The 22,727-nt window shown below is 46.3% G+C and overlaps 1 protein-coding gene across 2 annotated transcripts in view; it reads right to left on the bottom strand.

Moving 5' to 3' along the window:
- Positions 1-10,790: 10,790 nt before the first annotated feature.
- The window catches only part of ntn2 (netrin 2), a 64,183-nt gene continuing 52,246 nt past the window's right edge, over positions 10,791-22,727 (bottom strand). Inside the window, exons 5-7 of one of the 2 annotated variants that reach the window (XM_020454541.2) lie at positions 19,613-19,669; positions 15,506-15,583; positions 10,791-15,237 (exon numbers count right to left, since the gene is read on the bottom strand). In XM_020454541.2, the coding sequence (XP_020310130.1) occupies positions 14,846-15,237; positions 15,506-15,583; positions 19,613-19,669 (527 nt within the window). In that variant the 3' untranslated portion in view covers positions 10,791-14,845. The remainder of the gene's footprint in view (positions 15,238-15,505; positions 15,584-19,612; positions 19,670-22,727) is intronic. The other variant, XM_031799842.1, reaches the window with a different exon arrangement.

Raw genomic sequence — 22,727 nt, 5'->3', positions numbered from 1 at the left:
TCCGGAGTTGAAACTAACATATTATCTAAAGCTGTGTTACGTGACTGTTTTTCCATCCTTTGTTTTTGGGTTTCCTCCGTATTTCATTTTCTGAAGTTCCAAGTCACTTTTAACCCTTGGCACCTCATCTGACGGTCAGCTTCACAGTGGAAAAAGTCACAGATCGATTATTTCTCTTTTTCTCTCTCCTTCTCTCTTCTGGTCCAAACCACCTTGTGTTTTTAGAGAGTGTGAGTGAGTGCAGTCTGTTTGGCTTTGTTTGTGCCTCTCTCTATCCAGAGGCTGGTAGAAACGAAGCCAGGTCCACTCTCTGATCCGGACCCAAATCTTTACCCAAAACAAGATGGCCGCTTAAGCTCTCAACCCTGGGTGACTGCTCTCTGCCAAAGCAAACACCCAAAAGTGTTAGAGGGATTAATATCAGGAGAGGTAGAAGTGTGCCCGCACGTACCAAACATGGAAGACCAGTAATTGCACATTTTCTCCAAGCCAAGTTGAGAATTCTCTAACTAGAGCAATTTGTGGATCACAGTTCTGGATAGGCTGTAATGGGTCAAGTAATAGAAATATGACCAGCACAAGTCAACCAGTCTGAAAAACCACATGCAAGCGTGCGCGCGCGCGCACACACACACACACACACACACACACACACACACACACACAGACACACACACACACACACACACACACACACACACACACACACACACACACACACACACACACACACACACAAACCTCTAATGTTACAGGCTTTGAAGAGGCAGACTCATCCCCATTTTCAACAGTACCCAATCAAACACAAAGCTGAGGACAGGATTAGGACAGAGCTAGCCTCTGGTATACAATGCGCTTATCAAAACCCTCATAGGACCACACCGGTTTTAAATTACTCACATTTCTCCTCACTTTCACTCACTCAATAGCTCAATAACATTTGTTTCTCTATTAAAAGAGGCCCAACAAAGGAACACAGACTCGAGTTATGTACCCAGAGTCACCTTAATGCGACAGACATTGTTCGGTTGTGTAGGGAAAACTGTCGAAGAACGATGACATTATTAGCATGGCTCGCAGGCCCGTGAGGATTGCGTTGGTTCGCTGGGTGGATTGACAGGGTTTGTAGGGATGCCTCTGAGAGAGAGAAAAAAAATGCATAGAACGTTTTTCAAGGTTTCTGAAATGGAAAGATGGAAATTTGAAGGAGGACAGATGTGTGAACAGAGGTGTGGTCATCGTCATGCATCTTGTCAAGTTGCAAAGAGAACAAGGGTGTCTTGAGTGGACAGCAGCTGCTTTTACTCAGGGAAGAAAGGAAGAGACGTGGACCATGAGAGAGAAAGAGAGAGTGATAGAGAGGGAGGAGACACTGCATATTTATGACTTGGGTCCGTACGGACTTCTCACCACATTTTTTGCGGTTTCCAGGGGTCTATAATATTACATGACCCACAAATACACTTGAATACATACATGCATGTATGTATGCTACTAACGCACACAGATACACGAGTGCAAGGACGCACGCACACTTGGACACACACACACACCCCAAGGACACTGAGAGAAGGAGAAGGAAGATAGGGAGAAGAAAAAAGGTGAGAGAATGAGGGGGTAGAGGGGGTAGAGGAAAAGGGGAAGAGAAAGTGGGAGACTGAAAAATAGAATGAAAAAGAGTGAAGGTATAAGTGAAACACACACAGGCACCATGCTGAAAAAGACCATTGTTTGGCTTTGAAGCCGAGTGGTAATGAGGTCCCATTTAAGCCCAATGAAGCTGGTTTGGCAGGTTATGAAAGCGTGATCGGTTAACCCCCCCTCCATGGCCCCCAAGCAGTGTGTGTGTGTGTGTGTGTGTGTGTGTGTGTGTGTGTGCGTGTGTGTGTGTGTGTGTGTGTGTGTGTGTGTGTGTGTGTGTGTGTGAGAGCAGGGGGAGATTTGGCATGAATCCGCCTAGCACCGTTCCCCCCTCTAAGAAGCAGCAACCCTCTCCCTAACCAGAGTGTCTGGCCTCACCATGCAGTCACCCACTTAACGTGGGTTTTTCCCAGGAAACCCCTCTCTCCTCCAGCCCACCTCCTAACCTGGCGAACAGTAAGGTGGTCTTACAACATGGAACAGCAAGGTGGTCTTCCAACATGGAACACTAAGGTGGTCTTCCAACATGGAACACTAAGGTGGTCTTCCAACATGGAACACCAAGGTGGTCTTCCAACATGGAACACCAAGGTGGTCTTCCAGCATAGAACACTAAGGTGGTCTTCCAACATGGAACACCAAGGTGGTCTTCCAGCATAGAACACTAAGGTGGTCTTCCAGCATAGAACACTAAGGTGGTATTCCAGCATAGAACACTAAGGTGGTCTTCCAGCATAGAACACTAAGGTGGTCTTCCAGCATAGAACACTAAGGTGGTCGTCCAGCATAGAACACCAAGGTGGTCTTCCAACATGGAACACCAAGGTGGTCTTCCAGCATAGAACACTAAGGTGGTCTTCCAGCATAGAACACTAAGGTGGTCTTCCAACATGGCGTAACAGTGTGTTCACTGTTTCTCACTTAAAGGGGGACTGCCTTTAAAAAGCAACGAATCCCTTTGAAAACGGTCTATGTGGCATTGATAGTCAGAAACAGAAACAGTTATTCTAGTGTCAAAATTTATTACAAAGTGTAAATAGAATACTTTTTGGTCTCATCTAAAACAGAGTTTGGAACATCTGTGCGTCACACCAGGTAAATGAAGGTTGGGGTTTTGATTTGACAACGTCCATTTGCCCACTGACATGGGGTGAACAACTGCGGTGATCGTGCTCTATCCAATAGCAGAGACAGTGGACAGCAGCTCACGCGCACCGACTACAACAGGTATAGGTAGACCTTACAGTGAAATACTTACTTACAGGCTCTAATCAATAGTGCGAATAAAAGGTGTGTGTGTAGGTAAGTAAAGAAATAAAACAACAGTAAAAACACATTTGAAAATAACAGTAGCAAGGCTATATACAGACATCGGTTAGTCAGGCTTATTGAGGTAGTATGTACATGTAGGTATGGTTAAAGTGACTATGCATATATGATGAACAGAGAGTAGCAGTAGCGTAAAAAGAGGGGGTGGTGGGTGGCGGGACACAATGCAGATAGCCGGTTAGCCAATGTGCGGGAGCACTGGTTGGTCGGGCCAATTGAGGTAGTATGTACATGAATGTATAGTTAAAGTGACTATGCACATATGATAAACAGAGAGTAGCAGCAGCGTAAAAGAGGGGTTGGGGGGGGCACAGAATGCAAATAGTCCGGGTCGCCATTTGGTTACCTGTTCAGGAGTCTTATGGCTTGGGGGTAAGAACGGTTGAGAAGCCTTTTTGTCCTAGACTTGGCACACCAGTACCGCTTGCCATGCGGTAGTAGAGAGAACTTTGCCCCAGTGATGTACTGGGCCGTACGCACTACCCTCTGTAGTGCCTTGCGGTCAGAGGCCAGGCGATTGCCGTACCAGGCAGTGATGCAACAAGTCAGGATCAAATCAAATCAAATCAAATGTATTTATATAGCCCTTCGTACATCAGCTGATATCTCAAAGTGCTGTACAGAAACCCAGCCTAAAACCCCAAACAGCAAGCAATGCAGGTGTAGAAGCACGGTGGCTAGGAAAAACACCCTAGAAAGGCCAAAACTTAGGAAGAAACCTAGAGAGGAACCAGGCTATGTGGGCTGGCCAGTCCTCTTCTGGCTGTGCCAGGTGGAGATTATAACAGAACATGGCCAAGATGTTCAAATGTTCATAAATGACCAGCATGGTCAAATAATAATAATCACAGGCAGAACAGTTGAAACTGGAGCAGCAGCACGGCCAGGTGGACTGGGAACAGCAAGGAGTCATCATGTCAGGTAGTCCTAAGGCATGGTCCTAGGGCTCAGGTCCTCCAAGAGAGAGAAAGAAAGAGAGAAATAGAGAATTAGAGAGAGCATACTTAAATTCACACAGGACACCGGATAGGACAGGAGAAGTACTCCAGATATAACAAACTGGCCCTAACCCCCGACACATAAACTACTGCAGCATAAATCCTGGAGGCTGAGACAGGAGGGGTCAGGAGACACTGTGGCCCCATCCGATGACACCCCCGAGTATAGCCCACAAAGATCTCCGCCACGGCACAACCCAAGGGGGGGCGTCAACCCAGACAGGAAGATCACATCAGTGACTCAACCCACTCAAGTGACGCACCCCTCCTAGGGACGGTATGAAAGAGCCCTGGTAAGCCAGTGACTCAGCCCCTGTAATAGGGTTAGAGGCAGAGAATCCCAGTGGAAAGAGGGGAACCGGCCAGGCAGAGACAGCAAGGGCGGTTCGTTGCTCCAGAGCCTTTCCGCTCACCTTCACACTCCTGGGCCAGACTACAGTCAATCATATGACCCACTGAAGAGATGAGTCTTCAGTAAAGACTTAAAGGTTGAGACCGAGTTTGCGTCTCTCACATGGGTGGGCAGACCATTCCATAAAAATGGAGCTCTATAGGAGAAAGCCCTGCCTCCAGCTGTTTGCTTAGAAATTCTAGGGACAATTAGGAGGCCTGCGTCTTGTGACCGTAGCGTACGTGTAGGTATGTACGGCAGGACCAAATCAGAGAGATAGGTAGGAGCAAGCCCATGTAATGCTTTGTAGGTTAGCAGTAAAACCTTAAAATCAGCCCTTGCCTTGACAGGAAGCCAGTGTAGGGAGGCTAGCACTGGAGTAATATGATCAAATTTTTGGTTCTAGTCAGGATTCTAGCAGCCGTATTTAGCACTAACTGAAGTTTATTTAGTGCTTTATCCGGGTAACCGGAAAGTAGAGCATTGCAGTAGTCTAACCTAGAAGTGACAAAAGCATGGATTAATTTTTCTGCATCATTTTTGGACAGAAAGTTTCAGATTTTTGCAATGTTACGTAGATGGAAAAAAGCTGTCCTTGAAACAGTCTTGATATGTTCTTCAAAAGAGAGATCAGGGTCCAGAGTAATGCCGAGTTCCTTCACAGTTTTATTTGAGACGACTGTACAACCATTAAGATTAATTGTCAGATTCAACAGAAGATCTCTTTGTTTCTTGGGACCTAGAACAAGCATCTCTGTTTTGTCCTGAGGGGGAATAGGCTTTGTCGTGCCCTCTTCACGACTGTCTTGGTGTGTTTGGACCATTCTAGTTTGTTGTGATGTGGACACCAAGGAACTTGAAGCTCTCAACCTGCTCCACTACAGCCCTGTCGATGAGAATAGGGGTGTGCTCGGTGCTCCTTTTCCTGTAGTCCACAATAATCTCCTTAGTCTTGGTTATGTTGAGGGATTGGTTGCTATTCTGGCACCACCCGGCCAGGTCTCTCACCTCCTCCCTATAGGCTGTCTCGTCGTTGTCGGTGATCAGGCCTACCACTGTTGTGTCGTCTGCAAACTTAATGATGGTGTTGGAGTCGTGCCTGGCCATGCAGTCGTCGGTGAACAGGGAGTACAGGAGGGGACTGAGGACGCACCCCTGGGGAGCTCCAGTGTTGAGGATCAGCGTGGCAGATGTGTTGCTACCTACCCTCACCACCTGGGGGCGGCCCATCAGGAAGTCCAGGATCCAGTTGCAGAAGGAGGTGTTTAGTCCCAGGTTCCTTAGCTTAGTGATGAGCTTTGAGGGTACTGTGGTGTTGAACGCTGAGCTGTAATCAATGACTAGCATTCTCACATAGGTGTTCCTTTTGTCCAGGTGGGAAAGTGCAGTGTGGAGTGCAATAGAGATTGCATCATCTGTGGATCTGTTTGGGCGGTATGCAAATTGGAGTGGGTTTAGGCTTTCTGGGATAATGGTGTTGATGTGAGCCGTTACCAGCCTTTCAAAGCACTTCATGGCTACGGACATGAGTGCTACAGGTCTGTAGTCATTTAGGCAGGTTGCCTTTGTGTTCTTGTGCACAGGAACTATGGTGGTCCGCTTGAAACATGTTGGTGTTACAGACTCAATCAGGGACATGTTGAAAATGTCAGTGAAGACACCTACCAGTTGGTCAGCACATGCCCGGAGCACACGTCCTGGTAATCCGTCTGGCCCCGCAGCCTTGTGTATGTTGACCTGTTTAAAGGTCTTACTCACGTTGGCTACAGACACCGTGATCACACAGTCGTCCTGAACATCTGATGCTCTCGTTCATGCCTCAGTGTTGCTTGCCTCAAAGCGAGCATAGACGTGATTTAGCTTGTCTAGTAGGCTCGTGTCACTGGCAGCTCGCGGCTGTGCTTCCCTTTGTAGTCTGTAATAGTTTGCAAGCCCTGCCACATCCGACGAGCGTCGGAGCCGGTGTAGTATGATTCAATCTTGGCCCTGTATTGACGCTTTGCCTGTTTGATGGTTCGTCGCAGGGCATAGTGGGATTTCTTGTAACCTTCCAGGTTAGAGTCCCGCACCAGCGGCAGCTCTACTCTCTGTAATCCATGGCTTCTGGTTGGGGTATGAACGTACAGTCACTGTGGGGACGACGTCCTCGATGCACTTATTGATAATGCCAGTGACTGATGTGGTGTATTCCTCAATGTCATCGGAAGAATACCGGAACATGTTCCAGTCTGTGATAGCAAAACAGTTCTGTAGTTTAGCATCTGCCTCATCTGATCACTTTTTTATAGACCGAGTCACTGGTGCTTCCTGCTTTAATTTTCGCTTGTAAGCAGGAATCAAGAGGATAGAGTTGTGGTTGGATTTACTAAATGGAGGGCGAGGGAGAGCTTTGTACGCGTCTCTGTGTGTGGAGTACAGGTGATCTAGAATTTTTTCCCCTCTGGTTGCACATTTAACATGTTGATAGAGATTTGGAAGAACTGATTTAAGTTTCCTGCATTAAAGTCTCTGGCCACTAGGAGCGCCGCCTCTGGGTGAGGGGTTTCCTGTTTGCTTATTTCCTTATACAGCTGACTGAGTGTGGTCTTAGTGCCAGCATCTGTTTGTGTTGGTAAATAAACAGCCACGAAAAGTATAGCTTAGAACTCTCTAGGCAAGTAGTGTGGCCTGCAGTTTATCACAATATACTTCAGGCGAGCAAAATCTAGAGACTTTCTTAGATTTCGTGCACCAGCTGTTGTTTACAAATATGCACAGACCGCCCCCACTCATCTTACCGGAGTGTGCTGTTCTATCCTGCCAGTGCAGCGTATATCCCGCTAGCTGAAAATCCACGCCGTCATTCAGCCACGATTCAGTGAAACATAGGATATTACAGTTTTTGACTGTTTACATAACACAACACTTTATAAAAAAATACTTGAGAAATACTGCACCAAACACCTTAGTTAGATGTAAAATTGCACAAAGAAAAAAAGATCTTCGGCCAGAACATCAACATTTATTACAGATTTCTCAGATTCATTCTGGGGATTTTAAGGAAGTGAAATAGGTGTCTACAGTGTCTCATGGGGGACAAACAGTAACCAAATGCGGAATTGGTCGGGAAACACACACAATCTTGTTTTTTAATGAGCAACAGAAAAACACACGTGCCAATGTTCGGTGTCTCTTTAAATGCTTTACAGCCCAAGATCGCCAAAGATACATTTTAAGAAGAATCAAGCGAAGGTTCTACCTGTCAATGAAGTTGTCATAGCCAAAGTGTTAGTGCCAGGTTGTCAGTGAAAACGAAACAAACATTTCCTGGGTCGTGTTCATAATGTCACACTGTTTCAAAATGCTTTGCAATGGAAAACTAAAACAAACATTTATTATTGGACAGGTTCAGATAGTACATCCCAGTTTCACTCGCTTTTGGACTGCTTTCTAATTTTTCGTGCCTACTGAATATGACCCTGGGTTCAATCTCTGAACAGAATCAAACAGCCAAGGTAAACCTGGGAAATGTTCGAACGCACATACATCCTCCCAACCAACATGACATCATTAACGGAAAGGAAAATAAAAAATCCCGTGTTTTTCTAGCACCTCCATAACTCTCCATTTAACCTACCCCCACACAGGGTTGAGCTCCCCAAATCATAATGACTCCCCTATTCTTAACATTATTAAATTGAGGGGAAAAGAGTAACGGCCCTATTTTTAATCATGTTGCGGGAGTGTTTGCCAAAGTAAGCCAGGTGAATGGCCCTGATGGGGGTCTTGTCAACACATCGCTGTCGAGGGCAGCGGTATGGACTCCGGGAGCTATTGGGGGCTATTGGGGGTTTTAGCCCTCGACCAATCATGGGCTGCGATTAAGTATCCCAAAGGTCCGGCCTCAAGAAGCCATGTCAGAGCTGAGAGATGATGTAGGATTGAAATGGCTGGAGTCTGTAATGATATTAGTGATGGATATAGGATAACCTGTTATTCAATGCTTATTCACTAGTACCTATCAGTTAATAAGCCATAGACTAAGCATATATTACCATTTCTATTAATAAGGGTTGCGTCTGGTGAATGTCTAAATAGAAAACAGTTTCTGGAAAGAAAAAAAATATCAATCAATACACTGAACAAAAATATAAACGCAACATGCAGCCATTTCAAAGATTTAACTGAGGTACACTTCATAGAAGGAAGTCAATTGAAATAAATTCCTTAGATCCTAATCTATAGACTTCACATGACTGGGCAGGGGCGCATCCATAGGTGGGCCTGGAATGGCACACAGTAGGCCCACCCACTGGGGAACCAGGCCCAGCCAATCATGTGTTTTTCCCCACAAAAGGGCTTTTTACAGACCGAAATACTCCTCAGAGCCACCCCTCCCCCTCCTTAAAAGATCCCGCAGGTGAAGAAGCCGGATGTGGAGGTCCTGGGCAGGTGTGGTTACACTTGGTCTGCGGTTGTCAGTCTCTAAAACGACGTTGGAGGCAGTTTATGGTAAAGAAATGTAACATTACATTATCTGGCAAAAGCTCTGGTGGACATTCCTGCAGTCAGCATGCCAATTGCACGCTCCCTCAAAACTTGAGACATCTGTGGCATTGTGTTGTGTGACAAAACTGCAGAGTTTAGAGTGGTCTTTTATTGTCCCCAGCACAAGGTGCAACTGTGTAAGGATTATGCTGATTAAATCAGCTTCTTGACATGCCACACCTGTCCAGGTGGATGGATTATCTTGGCAAAGGTGAAATTCTCACTAACAGGGATGTAAACAAATTTATGAAAATCATTTGAGAGAAATAAGCTTTTTATGCATATGAAACATTTCTGGAATCTTTTATTTCAGCTCATGAAAAATGGGAACAACACTTTACATGTTGAGTTTGTATTTTTGTTCAGTATATTTGGGGTACTGTACTTCATGGGGATGTTTTTGATGGACCCCCAGTCTCCCTGTGAGAGTGAGAGCAGTGCTCCCTGGGCCCACGCCTTCAGCCCAGCCTCTGGCTCTGTTTTCAGTCAGGGGATTGGCCGGCTGGCCCAGCCGGCAGCCAGAGAGGCCAACCAGGGTCCACTGGCGCGTGTCTGAGATGTCATGTCAGGCAAGTACTTCCCCTATGGCTGAGCGAGGTTTCAGCACGTCATTTGTCACCCCTATGGAGGTGGAGAAGGACTGAGCATGAGTCCAAGTCTAGCCAGTCTACCAGCCCTTGGGAAAGCAGCAACAGAGGGGAGTGGAGATCCTATACCCTTGAAGAGAAGGAGTTACAGGTAACTAATTTTTGGAACACCACAAGTCCAACTTGTCTTGGAGTGGGAAAGCACAGGGGAGGTGAGTTGAAAAGAGAGGGGAGAGCAGGGGAGGAAAGGAGAAGATAGACAAGAAGACAGGAGAGGAGAGCGGACCAAATATACCTCCAAGCAATACCTCCTGCATTCCCTACTCCCTTCTTCACCTCATGAAGGACTGTCTGATCTCAGCCCTATCCCAGAGGGCCGTGCCTTCTGCGAGTAACAGGAGCTGGAGACTGATGGGGCGGCCGCAGGGTAAGGTGGGATGGACATCCGTCACAGATGGAGACGTGCCGCAGTGTGGCCGGACTTAGAACCACTCTTTCCACGCTACGATACAGCTATGACTGGAAGTCACTTTTCCGTAGCAGGTTAGAACTTACGCAGCAGGTTAGGAGTATTCACGTAACAGGTTAAAATCATTTGGGTTTAGGAAAATGGTTTCCTAACCTCCTGCGAAAATCACTTCCAGTCATAGCTGTATCGAAATGGCGTGAAAAATAGTCTGTCCCGTCCGGACCGTCACAGCGTCAGTCTGTCTTCATTTCAGCTCTGGCCCTATTTCTGGTCCAGTGAGAGAGAGTAATGATAAATTACTGCTTTCCTGTAATTAACTAAAAGGATGGCTGTGGCCTGTTTGGTTAGAGGGTGGAGAGAGGAGAGGAGGCTGGGGGAAGAGGAGAGAGGAGGGGGGAGGAGAGAGGAGTTTCCTGCCATGTCCCAGGCAATGGTGTTGGGTTTCCTCTGAGGTGTGGTGGAGGTAGGGGGACTGAGATGGAGGTGAGGGTTGGCGGGGAGCGGGTGCTGCCCCACTGTTTATTTTCAGAGCTTCAGCTCCCGCTCTGCCCTGGGTGGGGAACCACCCAGCCTCCCCGCCCTACTTCCCTCCTAGTCTCCCCACCTACTGTAGTCTGACCCGTCTTCAGTTTGAGTAAAAACACCAGAGCAGGATCAGACTCTCAGCCCAGTGCAGCACCCAAAATCAGAAAGGTTACAATACAGGCCACTTGACTAGCCATGTAGTCATCAGTATAAGAGCACATGCACCAAACACATGGAAACGCACACACACGGACAGTTGGGTCTGGGCCCCGATGGCAGCATAAGCAGCCGTTGATCTAGATCTGCTGCATAATCCTCAAAATGACAAACGATACACAAATTTCATTAACTAATAATTTATTTGTCATTTTACGATTAAAAAGTCAGTGGTCATTGCATCAGAGGAAAATATACAGGGAAGACTTCATAATAACACGAGTGATGAAGGAAGGGGGGGGGGGGTGCATGGAGCGGAAGGCAACACCCCATCGGCCCTCAGAAGGCAGGTGGACATCGTCTGTGTGAGTGGTGCTCTGTAGTGTAACTCTGTGACCAGAATGTCATGAGGACAGGAGGGGGCTTCTGGCAAATGGGGAGACATTTCATAGAATTTTGCTCTTTCAATGCTTTCTTGAGCAAGATTTCACATATTTCATAATACCTGGCAGCAGTAAGTCTACAGTCATTGTTACAATCATTTTGGGCTTTGATATATATTTAAAATGTTCTACGTATAATAATTTAGCTTGTCTCTCTGGCTTACTTACTGGCTTTACAAAGACAATGACAGAAAAAGTATTGGCAGACTCTCTCCTTCAACTCCCTTAACCTTAGCTCACTTTTCCTCACCGTCCATTTGTGTATATCTCATTATGTTTATACTTTATAAGTCTCTCTCTCTCTCTCTCTCTCTCTCTCTCTCTCTCTCTCTCTCTCTCTCTCTCTCTCTCTCTCTCTCTCTCTCTCACCTGTGGACGTTATAAATACTGCGGGAGGGGAACAAAGAGAGCAAGTTACGATCCTGGTTCCACTGCCAAGCTGTGGGGCTTGTTAAGTAAAGCAACAGGGTGGCTCGCCCTAGGAAGACTACAAAATGCTTTCGAGGGGTACGTTTACATTTCTAAATAACATCTGCAGGGTTTAGTAAAGCTTGTTATCTGTAGTCCAATATTCAGGGTGGCACAGATAAAAGAGGAAGAAAATAGAGACTGAGGTAAAGGGAGAAAAAGTATAGTGATTTTTTGTCTTGCTGGATATTATTCATAGCCTGGTCCCAGATCTGTTTGTGGTGTCTGGCCAACTTCTCTGGAAAATTACCATAGGAGTTGTAGGAGTTGCCAAGACAGCACAAACAGATCTGGGACCAGGCTATACAGTATTATGAAGTGTTGAGGTTCACACTTGAGCTACTCGGCACTGTAGACAGTGCAGTATAACCCTGCGTGGAAGCGGGTTGGTTCTGGACACGTAACTTGGACATCCATCAAACCTGCCCATGCTTTCCCCACATACCAGGCCAAGAAATGGTGGCTACTGTAAGACCACCTGTTTGACAGCTCGTCATGGACGCAAATACATAAATAATCAGACGATTTGGTTCTGCATTTTTGTGAAATTCCATCTCTGGGAATTCCTCTAAGGAAACGCTACTTTTACTCGGAAATGTTAGTGGTTCCGTCTGACCTCTTTGCTGTTCTAAGAAATAAGGTTACATATTACACCAAAATGTATGGAAAACAACCTAGTTCACTTTGGTCATGGATTGGTTTTGGATTGGTTTTCAGAGCACTGTGCTACGCGACATGTTGAATGAATACTGTATGATGCAAACATTGACGCATATGAGGGAGGACCCACAACTGTTACACATAAAACCTACAATCTAACCAGACAGACCTTCATGTGAACAACTTCTAAATCCATTCAGCGTTTCTTTTTTTTAGAATGACAACGCTCGGTCTACATTCTCAGCTTTAACGACATAATCTCATAAGTAAGTACAATCATACCATGTGTCTTTAAGCGGTTTTTACATTTGACATTTTCTCATTTATATACATTCTTTCAGCAAATGAAAACAAGACCTTCACCACTGAAGGACTGTGGCTGGCTGCCTTTGTCCCACTACTGTCACGTACACTACATATACAAAAGTATGTGGTCGCCCCTTCAAATTAGTGTCCACATACTTTTGGACATGCAGTGTATCTAATACACAGAAACGCACATGTTGCAGAACAGAAAGGAACTGGGGCCTGACAAGAGAGGGAGAGACACTCTTCTGAGGGGCTTGGAAATGTGACAAACCAAACATAGCACTGCAGCCAACCAACCGCTAGCGTGACATTACTGTCAGCATGCTAACAGTTAGCTAGCATTACCCCTTCACAATGTGTTTACATTGTTCTATTTTTGAAATCAATCGTAATACGCTTTTAAAATGAACTAAGGACAAAGACAAAACAGTAACTTTGAGAGCAAACATACGCTCCCTTGTGGTTTCGTTTTTGTCCTGATTTTACTCATTTTCTTGATTCAATTTAGAAACAGGCTGATGCATTATTGGCCAACGAAGAGAGGGAAATGTCGGCAAGGCCAATGAGGGGAGATGACTAAGGAGGTTTCCTCTGGATTTGTGATGTTAACATTTGTTAATTCCATGCTCTGCTTACTGTAAATTTTTCGCTTCGCATCGGACGGACCAGCCAAACCACAAACATGCAAACATACAAAGACATGAGGATTGAAGTAGACTATCGCATCATAATACAATCAGGCAGTGTGTATGTAGCCTAGAACGTTCCGGACTCTTTCAGTTTGTCAATAAACTACAGTTGAAAAGGTAGAGCTTAATCCAACCTTTGTCTGTTCTTCGTGAAATGGCACTCTTTATTTTGAGCTCTTCTTTCGGCAAGCGATCACTAGCCCGTCATTGGACACTTTGTCGAAAGTGGCAAACATTTAAAAGACAAGAGAAATAATAGAATTGAACCAACAAATGATATCGGTCACACAATGACACCCGCAGGACCTTCTATCAACAAACAGTGGAAGACATGACGCAAAATATCCCCCCAAAAGTTTCCCTAGTATCAAGGGCATTGTTCTGTTCTGAAGCTGGCTACTTTCCACTCTGCTGGAGTCCCGCTCAATATTCTTTTTCTTCACATGAGTCAGATAGTAATGCATGATTCCATTTCCTGCTCGTGGTGAGAAGGCTTGTGTGGGGGGGTCTTCACTTAGATAGTGAGACAGTGGGGTCTGTAGAAGTATAGGAATCTGAGAGCAGAAGTACATGAATATAGAATAAAAGAGAAACATTATTAGGGTTTAGTGTTTGCCAGTGTCCAAACAGTGCCACTGTCTGTCTATGACTGGAGCAGTAGAACCAGTGAGTGAGCGGTGGGGTCACTGTCAACAGTTGTATAGTCTAGACTAGAGTAGCAGATGCCTCAGTCTGAAGTTGTGTATATATATTGTAATGGCAGTGGTGGTAGAAGTGAGGTTTGCATTGGAGAACGCCCCTGTGGGGACAGCCTTTGTTGTGGTTAGAAGGATCCTCTGAGGATGAGGATGCAGCCGTTGTGGGTTCTGGTCCAGAGATACTACTGCAGAGAGTTCATGTCTACAGATATCTTACCTACGGAATAGGAGTACAAGACAAAATGGCCGCTCTAGGCCAGTAATCTCAGTTGCGTAGAGAAAGGTTGGGGTTTAGAGACAGTGAAACAGTGGGTGGAGGAGGCAGACGAACTGAGGTTGTGCAGTTTGTCTTCTCCCCTGCATGGGACACTTTGCTACAACACTAAAAAATCTGTTTCTCTCTCTGATTATCTGAGCTCCATGGATACTCCTGGTAATAGAATGGGAAATGTGAGCTTTGATAGCTTCAAAACACTAAAACATGGTGGCAGGGGGGGGGGGGGACTGAAGCAGTCTGAATGGGGAGGGGGAATGGGAGAGGGTAGGGGTGTGGGGGAGTGTGGACATTTTCGCTGTCGTTGTCGAGAAAGGGAATGGTATCCGCTCGTCTACACTTCGTACCCTTTTTAATGGTCCCTTTTTAAGGCAGACCAATAGAAAAAAGACAGTCACAGTCCCATGATTAAAACAGAAAATAAAAAGGAAATAATTATACAATATACACAAAGTGGTCCTTAAACAGGCAGTATACATGCAGTCTCTGTAATGTGCAGTGTACCCCGTTTTTTTTTTGGGGGGGGGGGGGGGGGGGAGTCAGGGTTTTTAGGGGGTTAGGGGGGTCGTGTTCTATCCTGCGAACTAGCCGAGAGCTAGGAAGGGGTCGTGGGGAGGTAGGAGTAGGAGTATGGGTGGGGTCATGGGGGGGTTGGCTGAGGATGCGCTGCTCTCTCCCCCATCATGCTTTGCTGCACTTGCCCTTCTTCTCTTTGCGCTGGAACTTCCGGAGGCGCCGCGTCCAAACGTCTCTCCACTGGATGACCAGGCTGTTCTTATCGGCCAGGAGCCCTACGCGCTCTGCTCCTGCAGCAGCCCCAGCAGCCCCTGGTCCAGCCCCGGGCCCCCCGGCCCCAGGGCCCCCTGGCCCGGTCTCGCTGGTGCCCATCACCAGGAAGCGCTTGCTCATCTGGATTTTGGGACACTTGCAGGCCAGGTCCTTCATATGGATCCATAGCACGTTGTCGCCCCGTTTGAGTGGCTCGCCGCGGCTCTTGTAGACCGAGACCACGTTGACCGAGAACTTGGCCCAGTCGCCCACCGTCTCCATGTCCAGCACGTTGACTTGCACCGCTGATATGGCACACAGACAAACCAACCATTACAACTTATGCAGGTACAGTCCTAACACAACTGTAAACTAACTGAAAATACTATTTAGCAAAAAAAGCCAGTAACATATAGTATAATAACATATACCTTATACCTTATAGCTACTAACAATCATGTTTCGGACTGATGGGCTGACAATTTACTGTTATAATTCACTGTTCTAGTACGGGTCCTACTTTTTTCATGCGTGATAAATAAATTGGATGCATTCAGTTGTTCAATCGCTCACCATAGTCTTTCTTGCAGTATTTCTTCATGTTGATCTTCAGATTCCCTTTCACTGGTTTGCAATAGGATTCACAATCTGCTGAAAAAAGAAAAACACATTTTAAACACCGGATACATTTTTAGTTGATGCACCACAATTACATGTGTGTGGGGTTTTCCCTTTTTCAAAACGCCGGCTACCTGCACACTAGGCAGTCTTACATTTGGAGTCCAACTTGCTGGGAATTACACACTTAACAGGACAGATCCACACTTAGGAGAATTACACACATAACCGCACACAGCAGCTACACATTTGAGATGATAAAGTGAACATGATGACATGGTTACATTCTAGGAATAATTACACACTTGAGACATTTACACACTGTGTTACACACACACACACAAAGAGTTACATAAAAACGCATGTAGCACACGCACATAGCGCACGCACGCACACACACACACAAAATAGACACAAACATGCATGCACGCATACACACACGCATGCAAACACACAGGTATGCACACACACATATATATACACACACACACAGCACGAGTGCCAGGACTCTGAGACAGGAGGCTGGATAGAGGAAATGTTAGGTTTGGTCGGATTTGCTGGAGTAATATACGACCTTATACAAATCACACGTAAGCCCCTGCAATAACCGCTGGGGGAGTCGTGGGTGGGTGGAATATTACAGAGGGGGAAAAGTGTTCCATTTGACATGTCTGCCTGCCTTTTGGGGGACTCTGAGAAAAGACAGAGTGCGGTGGAAGTGGTCATGGCTGGATGGCTGTGAGTAGCCCACAGCAGCCTCATGGCTGCGAGACTACGGCCAGAGAGAGACCACACAGCTGACTGCTGTACGTATGGAGGAGGATGAAGCTGCCCTGTGGTCGATGCGCTTTTCTCTGGGACTTGACTGGTGGGTGTTGGGTCATAGGTGTGTGAACTAGAGCGGTTGAAAAAAACATTTTCAGTAAACGACCGACTGTACATACCGCAATACAGGTTTGGTTGAATTGATCCCTTACAGATCCATATAGGACATGAGAAAACACACATGAATGGACACAAAGTAGTGAATAATGTGGGCCAGCCAAACCACAACGTAACACCCAGTGGTGCTGTGGGACAACCCAATGTAAGCTTCTGTGGTAGAACCTCTCCCTAAGCTATGACGGGGCACTCACTATTAAAATGGCCAATTGGCTTTAATGTCACTGCAGTGGGAGTTGTGAGGATGGGACAAAGGATCAAACATGTTCATTAAACCACTTCTTTACTGTACTTGTTTTGGGTTTATAAAACCTTTTTGGGTTGGATACTTCAATATAGCGCTGGTTTAAAAGGTCACTGAGGGACAGAGTTGCTGACCAGTCTTGTTTTCTAGTTAACATGCCAGAGAGCCTGGTATCCGATTGAATTTCACTCTGGCTTTTGAAGGGGACACGCGCAAAGGTCCCGAAGACACCGGTTTTCGTTTGCCGCTAGCGTGAAATCACAAAGATGTGAGTCCTGGTATATGCGGTCTCCCTGGTCTCAGTCTCTCTAGTTTCCTTCAAAGTAAAATCATTCAGAAGTTGTGCAGGGAAGCGGACTCCTCCTCCAAAACAAACAAAATAAAAGTGATCGCTCACAGGAATATGGCCCCCCAAAAAAACGGTTTCAGGGTCGGTCGCATGCGAGGAGGGAGCCGTGTTGCGAGGAGAGAGGAGAGAGCCGGAGCAGGCGAGGGCAGGAAGAGGAGAAATAGAGAGAGGGGGCCGAGGAACCAGTAAAAATGTCAGGGAGGCTTGGCCCGTATATTAGAGTGATGGAGCTTTTATTAGCGACAAGCGGAGAGAGAGGCCAGAGCAGCTGCCTAGTTCCTTTACCTCTCACTCACAGCAGCTTTCAATAAACCTCAGTTAAACATACCTGGGTTAACGTGTGTGTTTGTGCATGTTTCTCTGTGGTGAGAGAGAGAGAGAGAGAGAGAGAGAGAGAGAGAGAGAGAGAGAGAAAGAGAGGATTTGGTGTACGTGCGTGGGTGTGTGAATGTGTGTGGGTTAGGGAGAGGGCGCAATGAATGAATTGATGAAGTAGGCCACACTGAATCAGTCATGGGGAGAGCTGAATAAATCTGTTGAATGTCCATCTACAGGAGTGAAGAGAGTGATATGCTAGAGCAGTTCAGCCAGACAGTCAAGTAGAAAAGGACAGTTAATCCTGCTCCCTAGCTTTTACCCATAGGATCTTGGGCTCCAAAGTGTTTTTTTTATATTGTGTACATATACATGTGTTTGTGTGTGTGTGTATAGATGCATGTGTTTGTGTGTGAGTGTACGTGTGTGTATGTTTATATATTTGTACATTAGTATGTGTGTGTGTATATACAGTATTTGTGTGTATGTATATGTGTCTGTGTGTGTGTGTGTGTGTGTGTGTGTGTGTGTTGCATGTGTGTGTGTCTGCATGGTACCCTGGTACAGTGGCAAGCCGTGCAGCCCTTGGTATCAGTGGTGTGTGTTTTCCCATGAAGAGTCACTTACTGATGGGCATTCACCTGGAAAAGACCCCATGAATCGCCTATTGACCCAGAAGAGCCACGGCTGAAAACACACACAATCGACTCGGAGGCTCCGGTTACCCTTGTTCCCCCGTCCCTTTTCACAGTGCCGTGACAATGACAAATTGCGTCCACCGCCCCCCGCACGCACACGCGCACACACACACACACATTTTCAGGTTTTGGGTACCTGAGTGCCCTAAGGAGGAGGAGAGGTTGGTTGGTATATGGGGTGTGGGTTAAAGGAGAGATGGAAGAGAAAATGATCCTGTATGTTGTACACTTGTGTGGGGATGAATTAACGATAAAGAACTGCTCTTATTTGTTTTTCACAGTGGAAAAGCCCTTTCCCAGGGATGCAGAAACACACAAAGGAGTGTACTGTGTGTGTGAGGGTTACAAGCCCAAGCAGAGACTAAGTTGGTGTAAGCAATGTGGGGAAAATTCCACCTAGCCTATCAGAGGGCAAGGCGGAGCTGTTAGACCTATCAGTGGGCTAGGTTAGCCGTGGTCTGGCAGTTGATGGTAGTGTGAGCCGCTAGAAAAACTAATAAGGTGACACCACAACTTTCACATCCGAGCTAGACATATTGCAATTCCTTCAAGTTGAGACCCAGTCGGTCTTTGGCTAGCTATCAAAGGTCACCAGTCTAAATCCCTTCCTCCCACAAACTCTCCCTCTGCGGTAGGTACATGTTACTCCTTAGTACTGATACAGGATTTTTTTTTAAATCCATCCGCCTAATGGTTAAGGTTAGGATTGGGGATAGGATCTGATCCTAGATCTTTAGATATATAGCAAATTCTACATCAAGCACTCCCGCTCAACTCATTTGCCCCCCTTTGGCTAGTTTGCATGCATCCCCTGCAGTGTGAGAAGTCCCAGGCCTTACAGAACATCTCTTCTGGCCTGGGCCTACCAGAGAGGGCCGTGTCTCAGCCGAATCAACTGTGAGAGCTAAGGAGGGGGTCCTGACGTTGTGGGAGGTACGTCTGTGGTCGCCACGGCGTTGAGTTAAAGCCTGTGATGAATCACCGTTTCCAAATCAACACTGGGCCACAATTCCCCCGGGGAGGCGAAGGCGTTAAATAACGGGAGGGGAATAATTGACTAGAGAGAGCTTGGATGGAGTGAGGACTGCCAGGAGTCAGAGGCGGAAAACGTTCTCCCCCAAAACGACGGTCGCCAACACTCTTTTCACGCCTCGAAAGTTCCCCGTCAAAGTTTCCCTGGGGTAGCAAACTGCAACTAATCACTTCTGTTGCAGCCTTTCCGTTGGCTTTGTGTTCGGCTGGAGTCGGACTTCAAGCACAGCGGAGCAAAGCTAACTCGCTAAAGGCTAGCAGGCAGACGTCGTGCCAAGAATGCAGGTTTTAAGACAATGGAAAATCTCACTTGGATCCAGAGCAGTCGTTTCTTCACGGAATATCAAAAGAGAGGCCCACCCCCTCCATGAATATTTATTAACCCAGTTTAGAAATGGAGGCCAGAAATATTAAAAAGGTTGTGTTTTTTAAAATGTTACACAGGTGTCAGGTGTGGGATGTAGGGTGGGGGAGTGACTAACCTGCCGGTTCCTCTGTGCTGATGCTGACCATGGCTGTAGGGTTCACCACTGGGATCTCTGAAACACACACACACACACACAGTTTTAACTAGAGTTTTATGGAAACAATTTATACATTATATGTAGACATGGTGTAATTGCTGGCCATATGCCTACTCTTTGCATCTGTGGTCAAGCCAATAAAATATGCCTGAATTAAATCACAGTTATTTGACGTAGGTAGAATGAGAGGAAGGGTGTAGGGTGGAAACATCAACCTAAACACAGTGATAAAGATACTGATATTGGCACACACACACACACACACACACACACACACACACACACACACACACACACACACACACACACACACACACACACACACACACACACACACACACAACACACACACACACACACACACACACACACACACACACACACACACACACACACACACTGTAGAAGCATACTTTGTCTGAGCCCAAACTCTCTTCCTCTGAAAACAGCACCACCATGGTGTAAGAGATCAATGCATTCAAACAGGGACATGGGATGAGCCACCTTCAGACAGATGCAAACTCCCTCAATACGCCTGGTTGGCTCAACCAGAACCCCTCGCCAGTCTCCACCAAAGCCAAAATAATTACATTCTTAAAGAATTCCCCCCACAACGAAGGCCCCCTTTTCAATACAAATGCTAATGCAAAGCGATGAAATTCGAATGCTAACAACAAATCCACTGCCTCAATGATAACAACAGGATGATTGGGACGCTGGCTTAGCATCGTTAGCGTGCACCCAGAGGGATTTGCCTTTCGACTGGGGAGTTAGAGGGAGGAGGACCGGGTTGGAGTCAAACAAACAGACAAGGAGCTTCCTGGAAAGAGCGTTTTTGAGAGGCAAGTGACAGTTGGCTTGCTTCGAAATTATGGACACCCCTACCAAGAACAACAAATAGGGCATTGAGCTTTGGACTGCTTGGTAAAGGCCGAGAGGAAAGGAGAGCAGCTGGTGAAAGGCACGCCAAGCTGTGGGCCACTCCTCTGAAGGTGGAGGGTTGAGAGTGGATATTGAGATGATAAAGGGATATTCAGATGAGGGGCAGTGTTATCATACTAATTGGCTGTTAGCACGCCTGGTCTTTGTGTCGTACTGTGTTAGAGGGCAGAAGGGCTTGACCGGGGAGGAATGATAGTACCAATCAAATGGAGGGCGTTTTGGGAAGAGATGCTCTCTGGCTCACAGGGGAAACCTCAGATGGCATGCATATGCATACACACACGCGCTGACACACACACTGAGGCCAAGAAACACTCTTTCTCCTCACTGGGTGTCTTTCAGAAAGTATCTGATTGGTTTTGTCGGCCGCGACCGCTATTGTTTTCTCCTTTTTGCCCTCCGCCATCTGCTCTGTAACACCAATGTGAGACCAACAACATGGCACCATGTGGCACGACGTGGCATAGCGGGGTAGGGTACGGCATGGCTTGGCATGGTACACCATAGTTTGGTGTGGTTGGTTCAGGGTTACACAAGCCTGGTGTGTGTGTGAGAGAGTTGTGCCAAACCACATGGCACAGCACGATGGCAAGCTGCCCTCTATTCCTCCTGCCCGCAGGCGGTGGACCAGTGATCTAATTCATACACACACACACTCACAGAGCACGCACACACACATACACACACACACACACTGTACTGGCATGTGACGGTGCTAAAGCCTGAACGGTAATCAGGTACTGGGGTCTCAGGGTGGCACTAATCTACCCCAGACCAGACCACCATGACCTGCCTTCATCTGCGGGACTGGTGCCAGCTAGGAACTTCTGTCCCTACCTTTGTTTTACCAGGGCAGGTTACCTGAGAACATATTCTCTTTTACAACCTGCCCAAATAGTGAGCAAATGTTGCTGGGGTTACTGTCTAATTCATTTTTTTTTTTTTACAATGGCGGCTGAAGGAATTGAAAACTCAGACTTTCTAATCGAACACAGGCAATGGTGGATTTATGGATGGGCTAGCTTACCTCATGCTAACCGAGTGCTGCAGTGTGTACCTGAGTTTTCTATCATAATTAGCTTTTAAACTCATGTAGACCCAGTAATGGGATAGCTAGCTTGTGACATCCCAGGGAACATGACTCTCCACCATGTTGTTACCTGGCTATAGAAATGAGACCGGGAATGAAGCAGCTGTACCTGCCATGTTACATGTGTGGTTGTAAACCCCTCGTTGGAGCTGGTACATGGTTCATGGTTTCTCTCGTATGCAGTGGTTCCCAAACTGTGGGGGCTAGGAGTCGGCAGCGGGGGAACTCAGTCCGGCATTCAACTTACTCTTGAAAGGTGTAATAGTAGAATGCACAAGGTGTAATTTTGAAATTGGGTAATGCATCATCAGTTTTCCTCTTGTCAAACAAGTCATTGCATACCTTAGAGAGCTATAATGTGTCAGAAATGTCCAGATCAACTAGCCCATGTCAGCTAGGTTTTTTAGACCATACATTCTGTTGTAATGTTTGAGTCAGTCAAATATCACATGAATGTACATTAGACATGGCAAAATGGATAGAATTGCACAGAAAGGAGCTTTAAAACTGTAAAATGTTCTCTACACCCCACATGACTAAATGTGTAGAATTGCAAGAAATAAGCTCTAAAACTGCTAAATTGTATCTCCGCCAACAAGAGGGGTGTGAACAGTTTCTGTTATGAACAGTGCGTGTTATGAACAGTGTGTGTTATGAACAGTGCGTGTTATGAACAGTGCGTGTTATGAACAGTGCGTGTTATGAACAGTGCGTGTTATGAACAGTGTGTGTTATGAACAGTGTGTGTTATGAACAGTGCGTGTTATGAACAGTGCATGTTATGAACAGTATGTGTTATGAACAGTGTGTGTTATGAACAGTGCGTGTTATGAACAGTGCGTGTTATGAACAGTGTGTGTTATGAACAGTGAACAGTGCGTGTTATGAACAGTGCGTGTTATGAACAGTGCGTGTTATGAACAGTATGTGTTATGAACAGTGTGTGTTATGAACAGTGCGTGTTATGAACAGTGCGTGTTATGAACAGTGTGTGTTATGAACAGTGTGTGTTATGAACAGTGCGTGTTATGAACAGTATGT

This window comes from Oncorhynchus kisutch, linkage group LG20 (genome assembly GCF_002021735.2).
Source record: "Oncorhynchus kisutch isolate 150728-3 linkage group LG20, Okis_V2, whole genome shotgun sequence".
Taxonomy (NCBI): domain Eukaryota; kingdom Metazoa; phylum Chordata; class Actinopteri; order Salmoniformes; family Salmonidae; genus Oncorhynchus; species Oncorhynchus kisutch.
The sequence above is the reverse complement of the archived record's forward strand: the minus strand, read 5'-3'. Positions and strand labels throughout refer to the sequence as shown.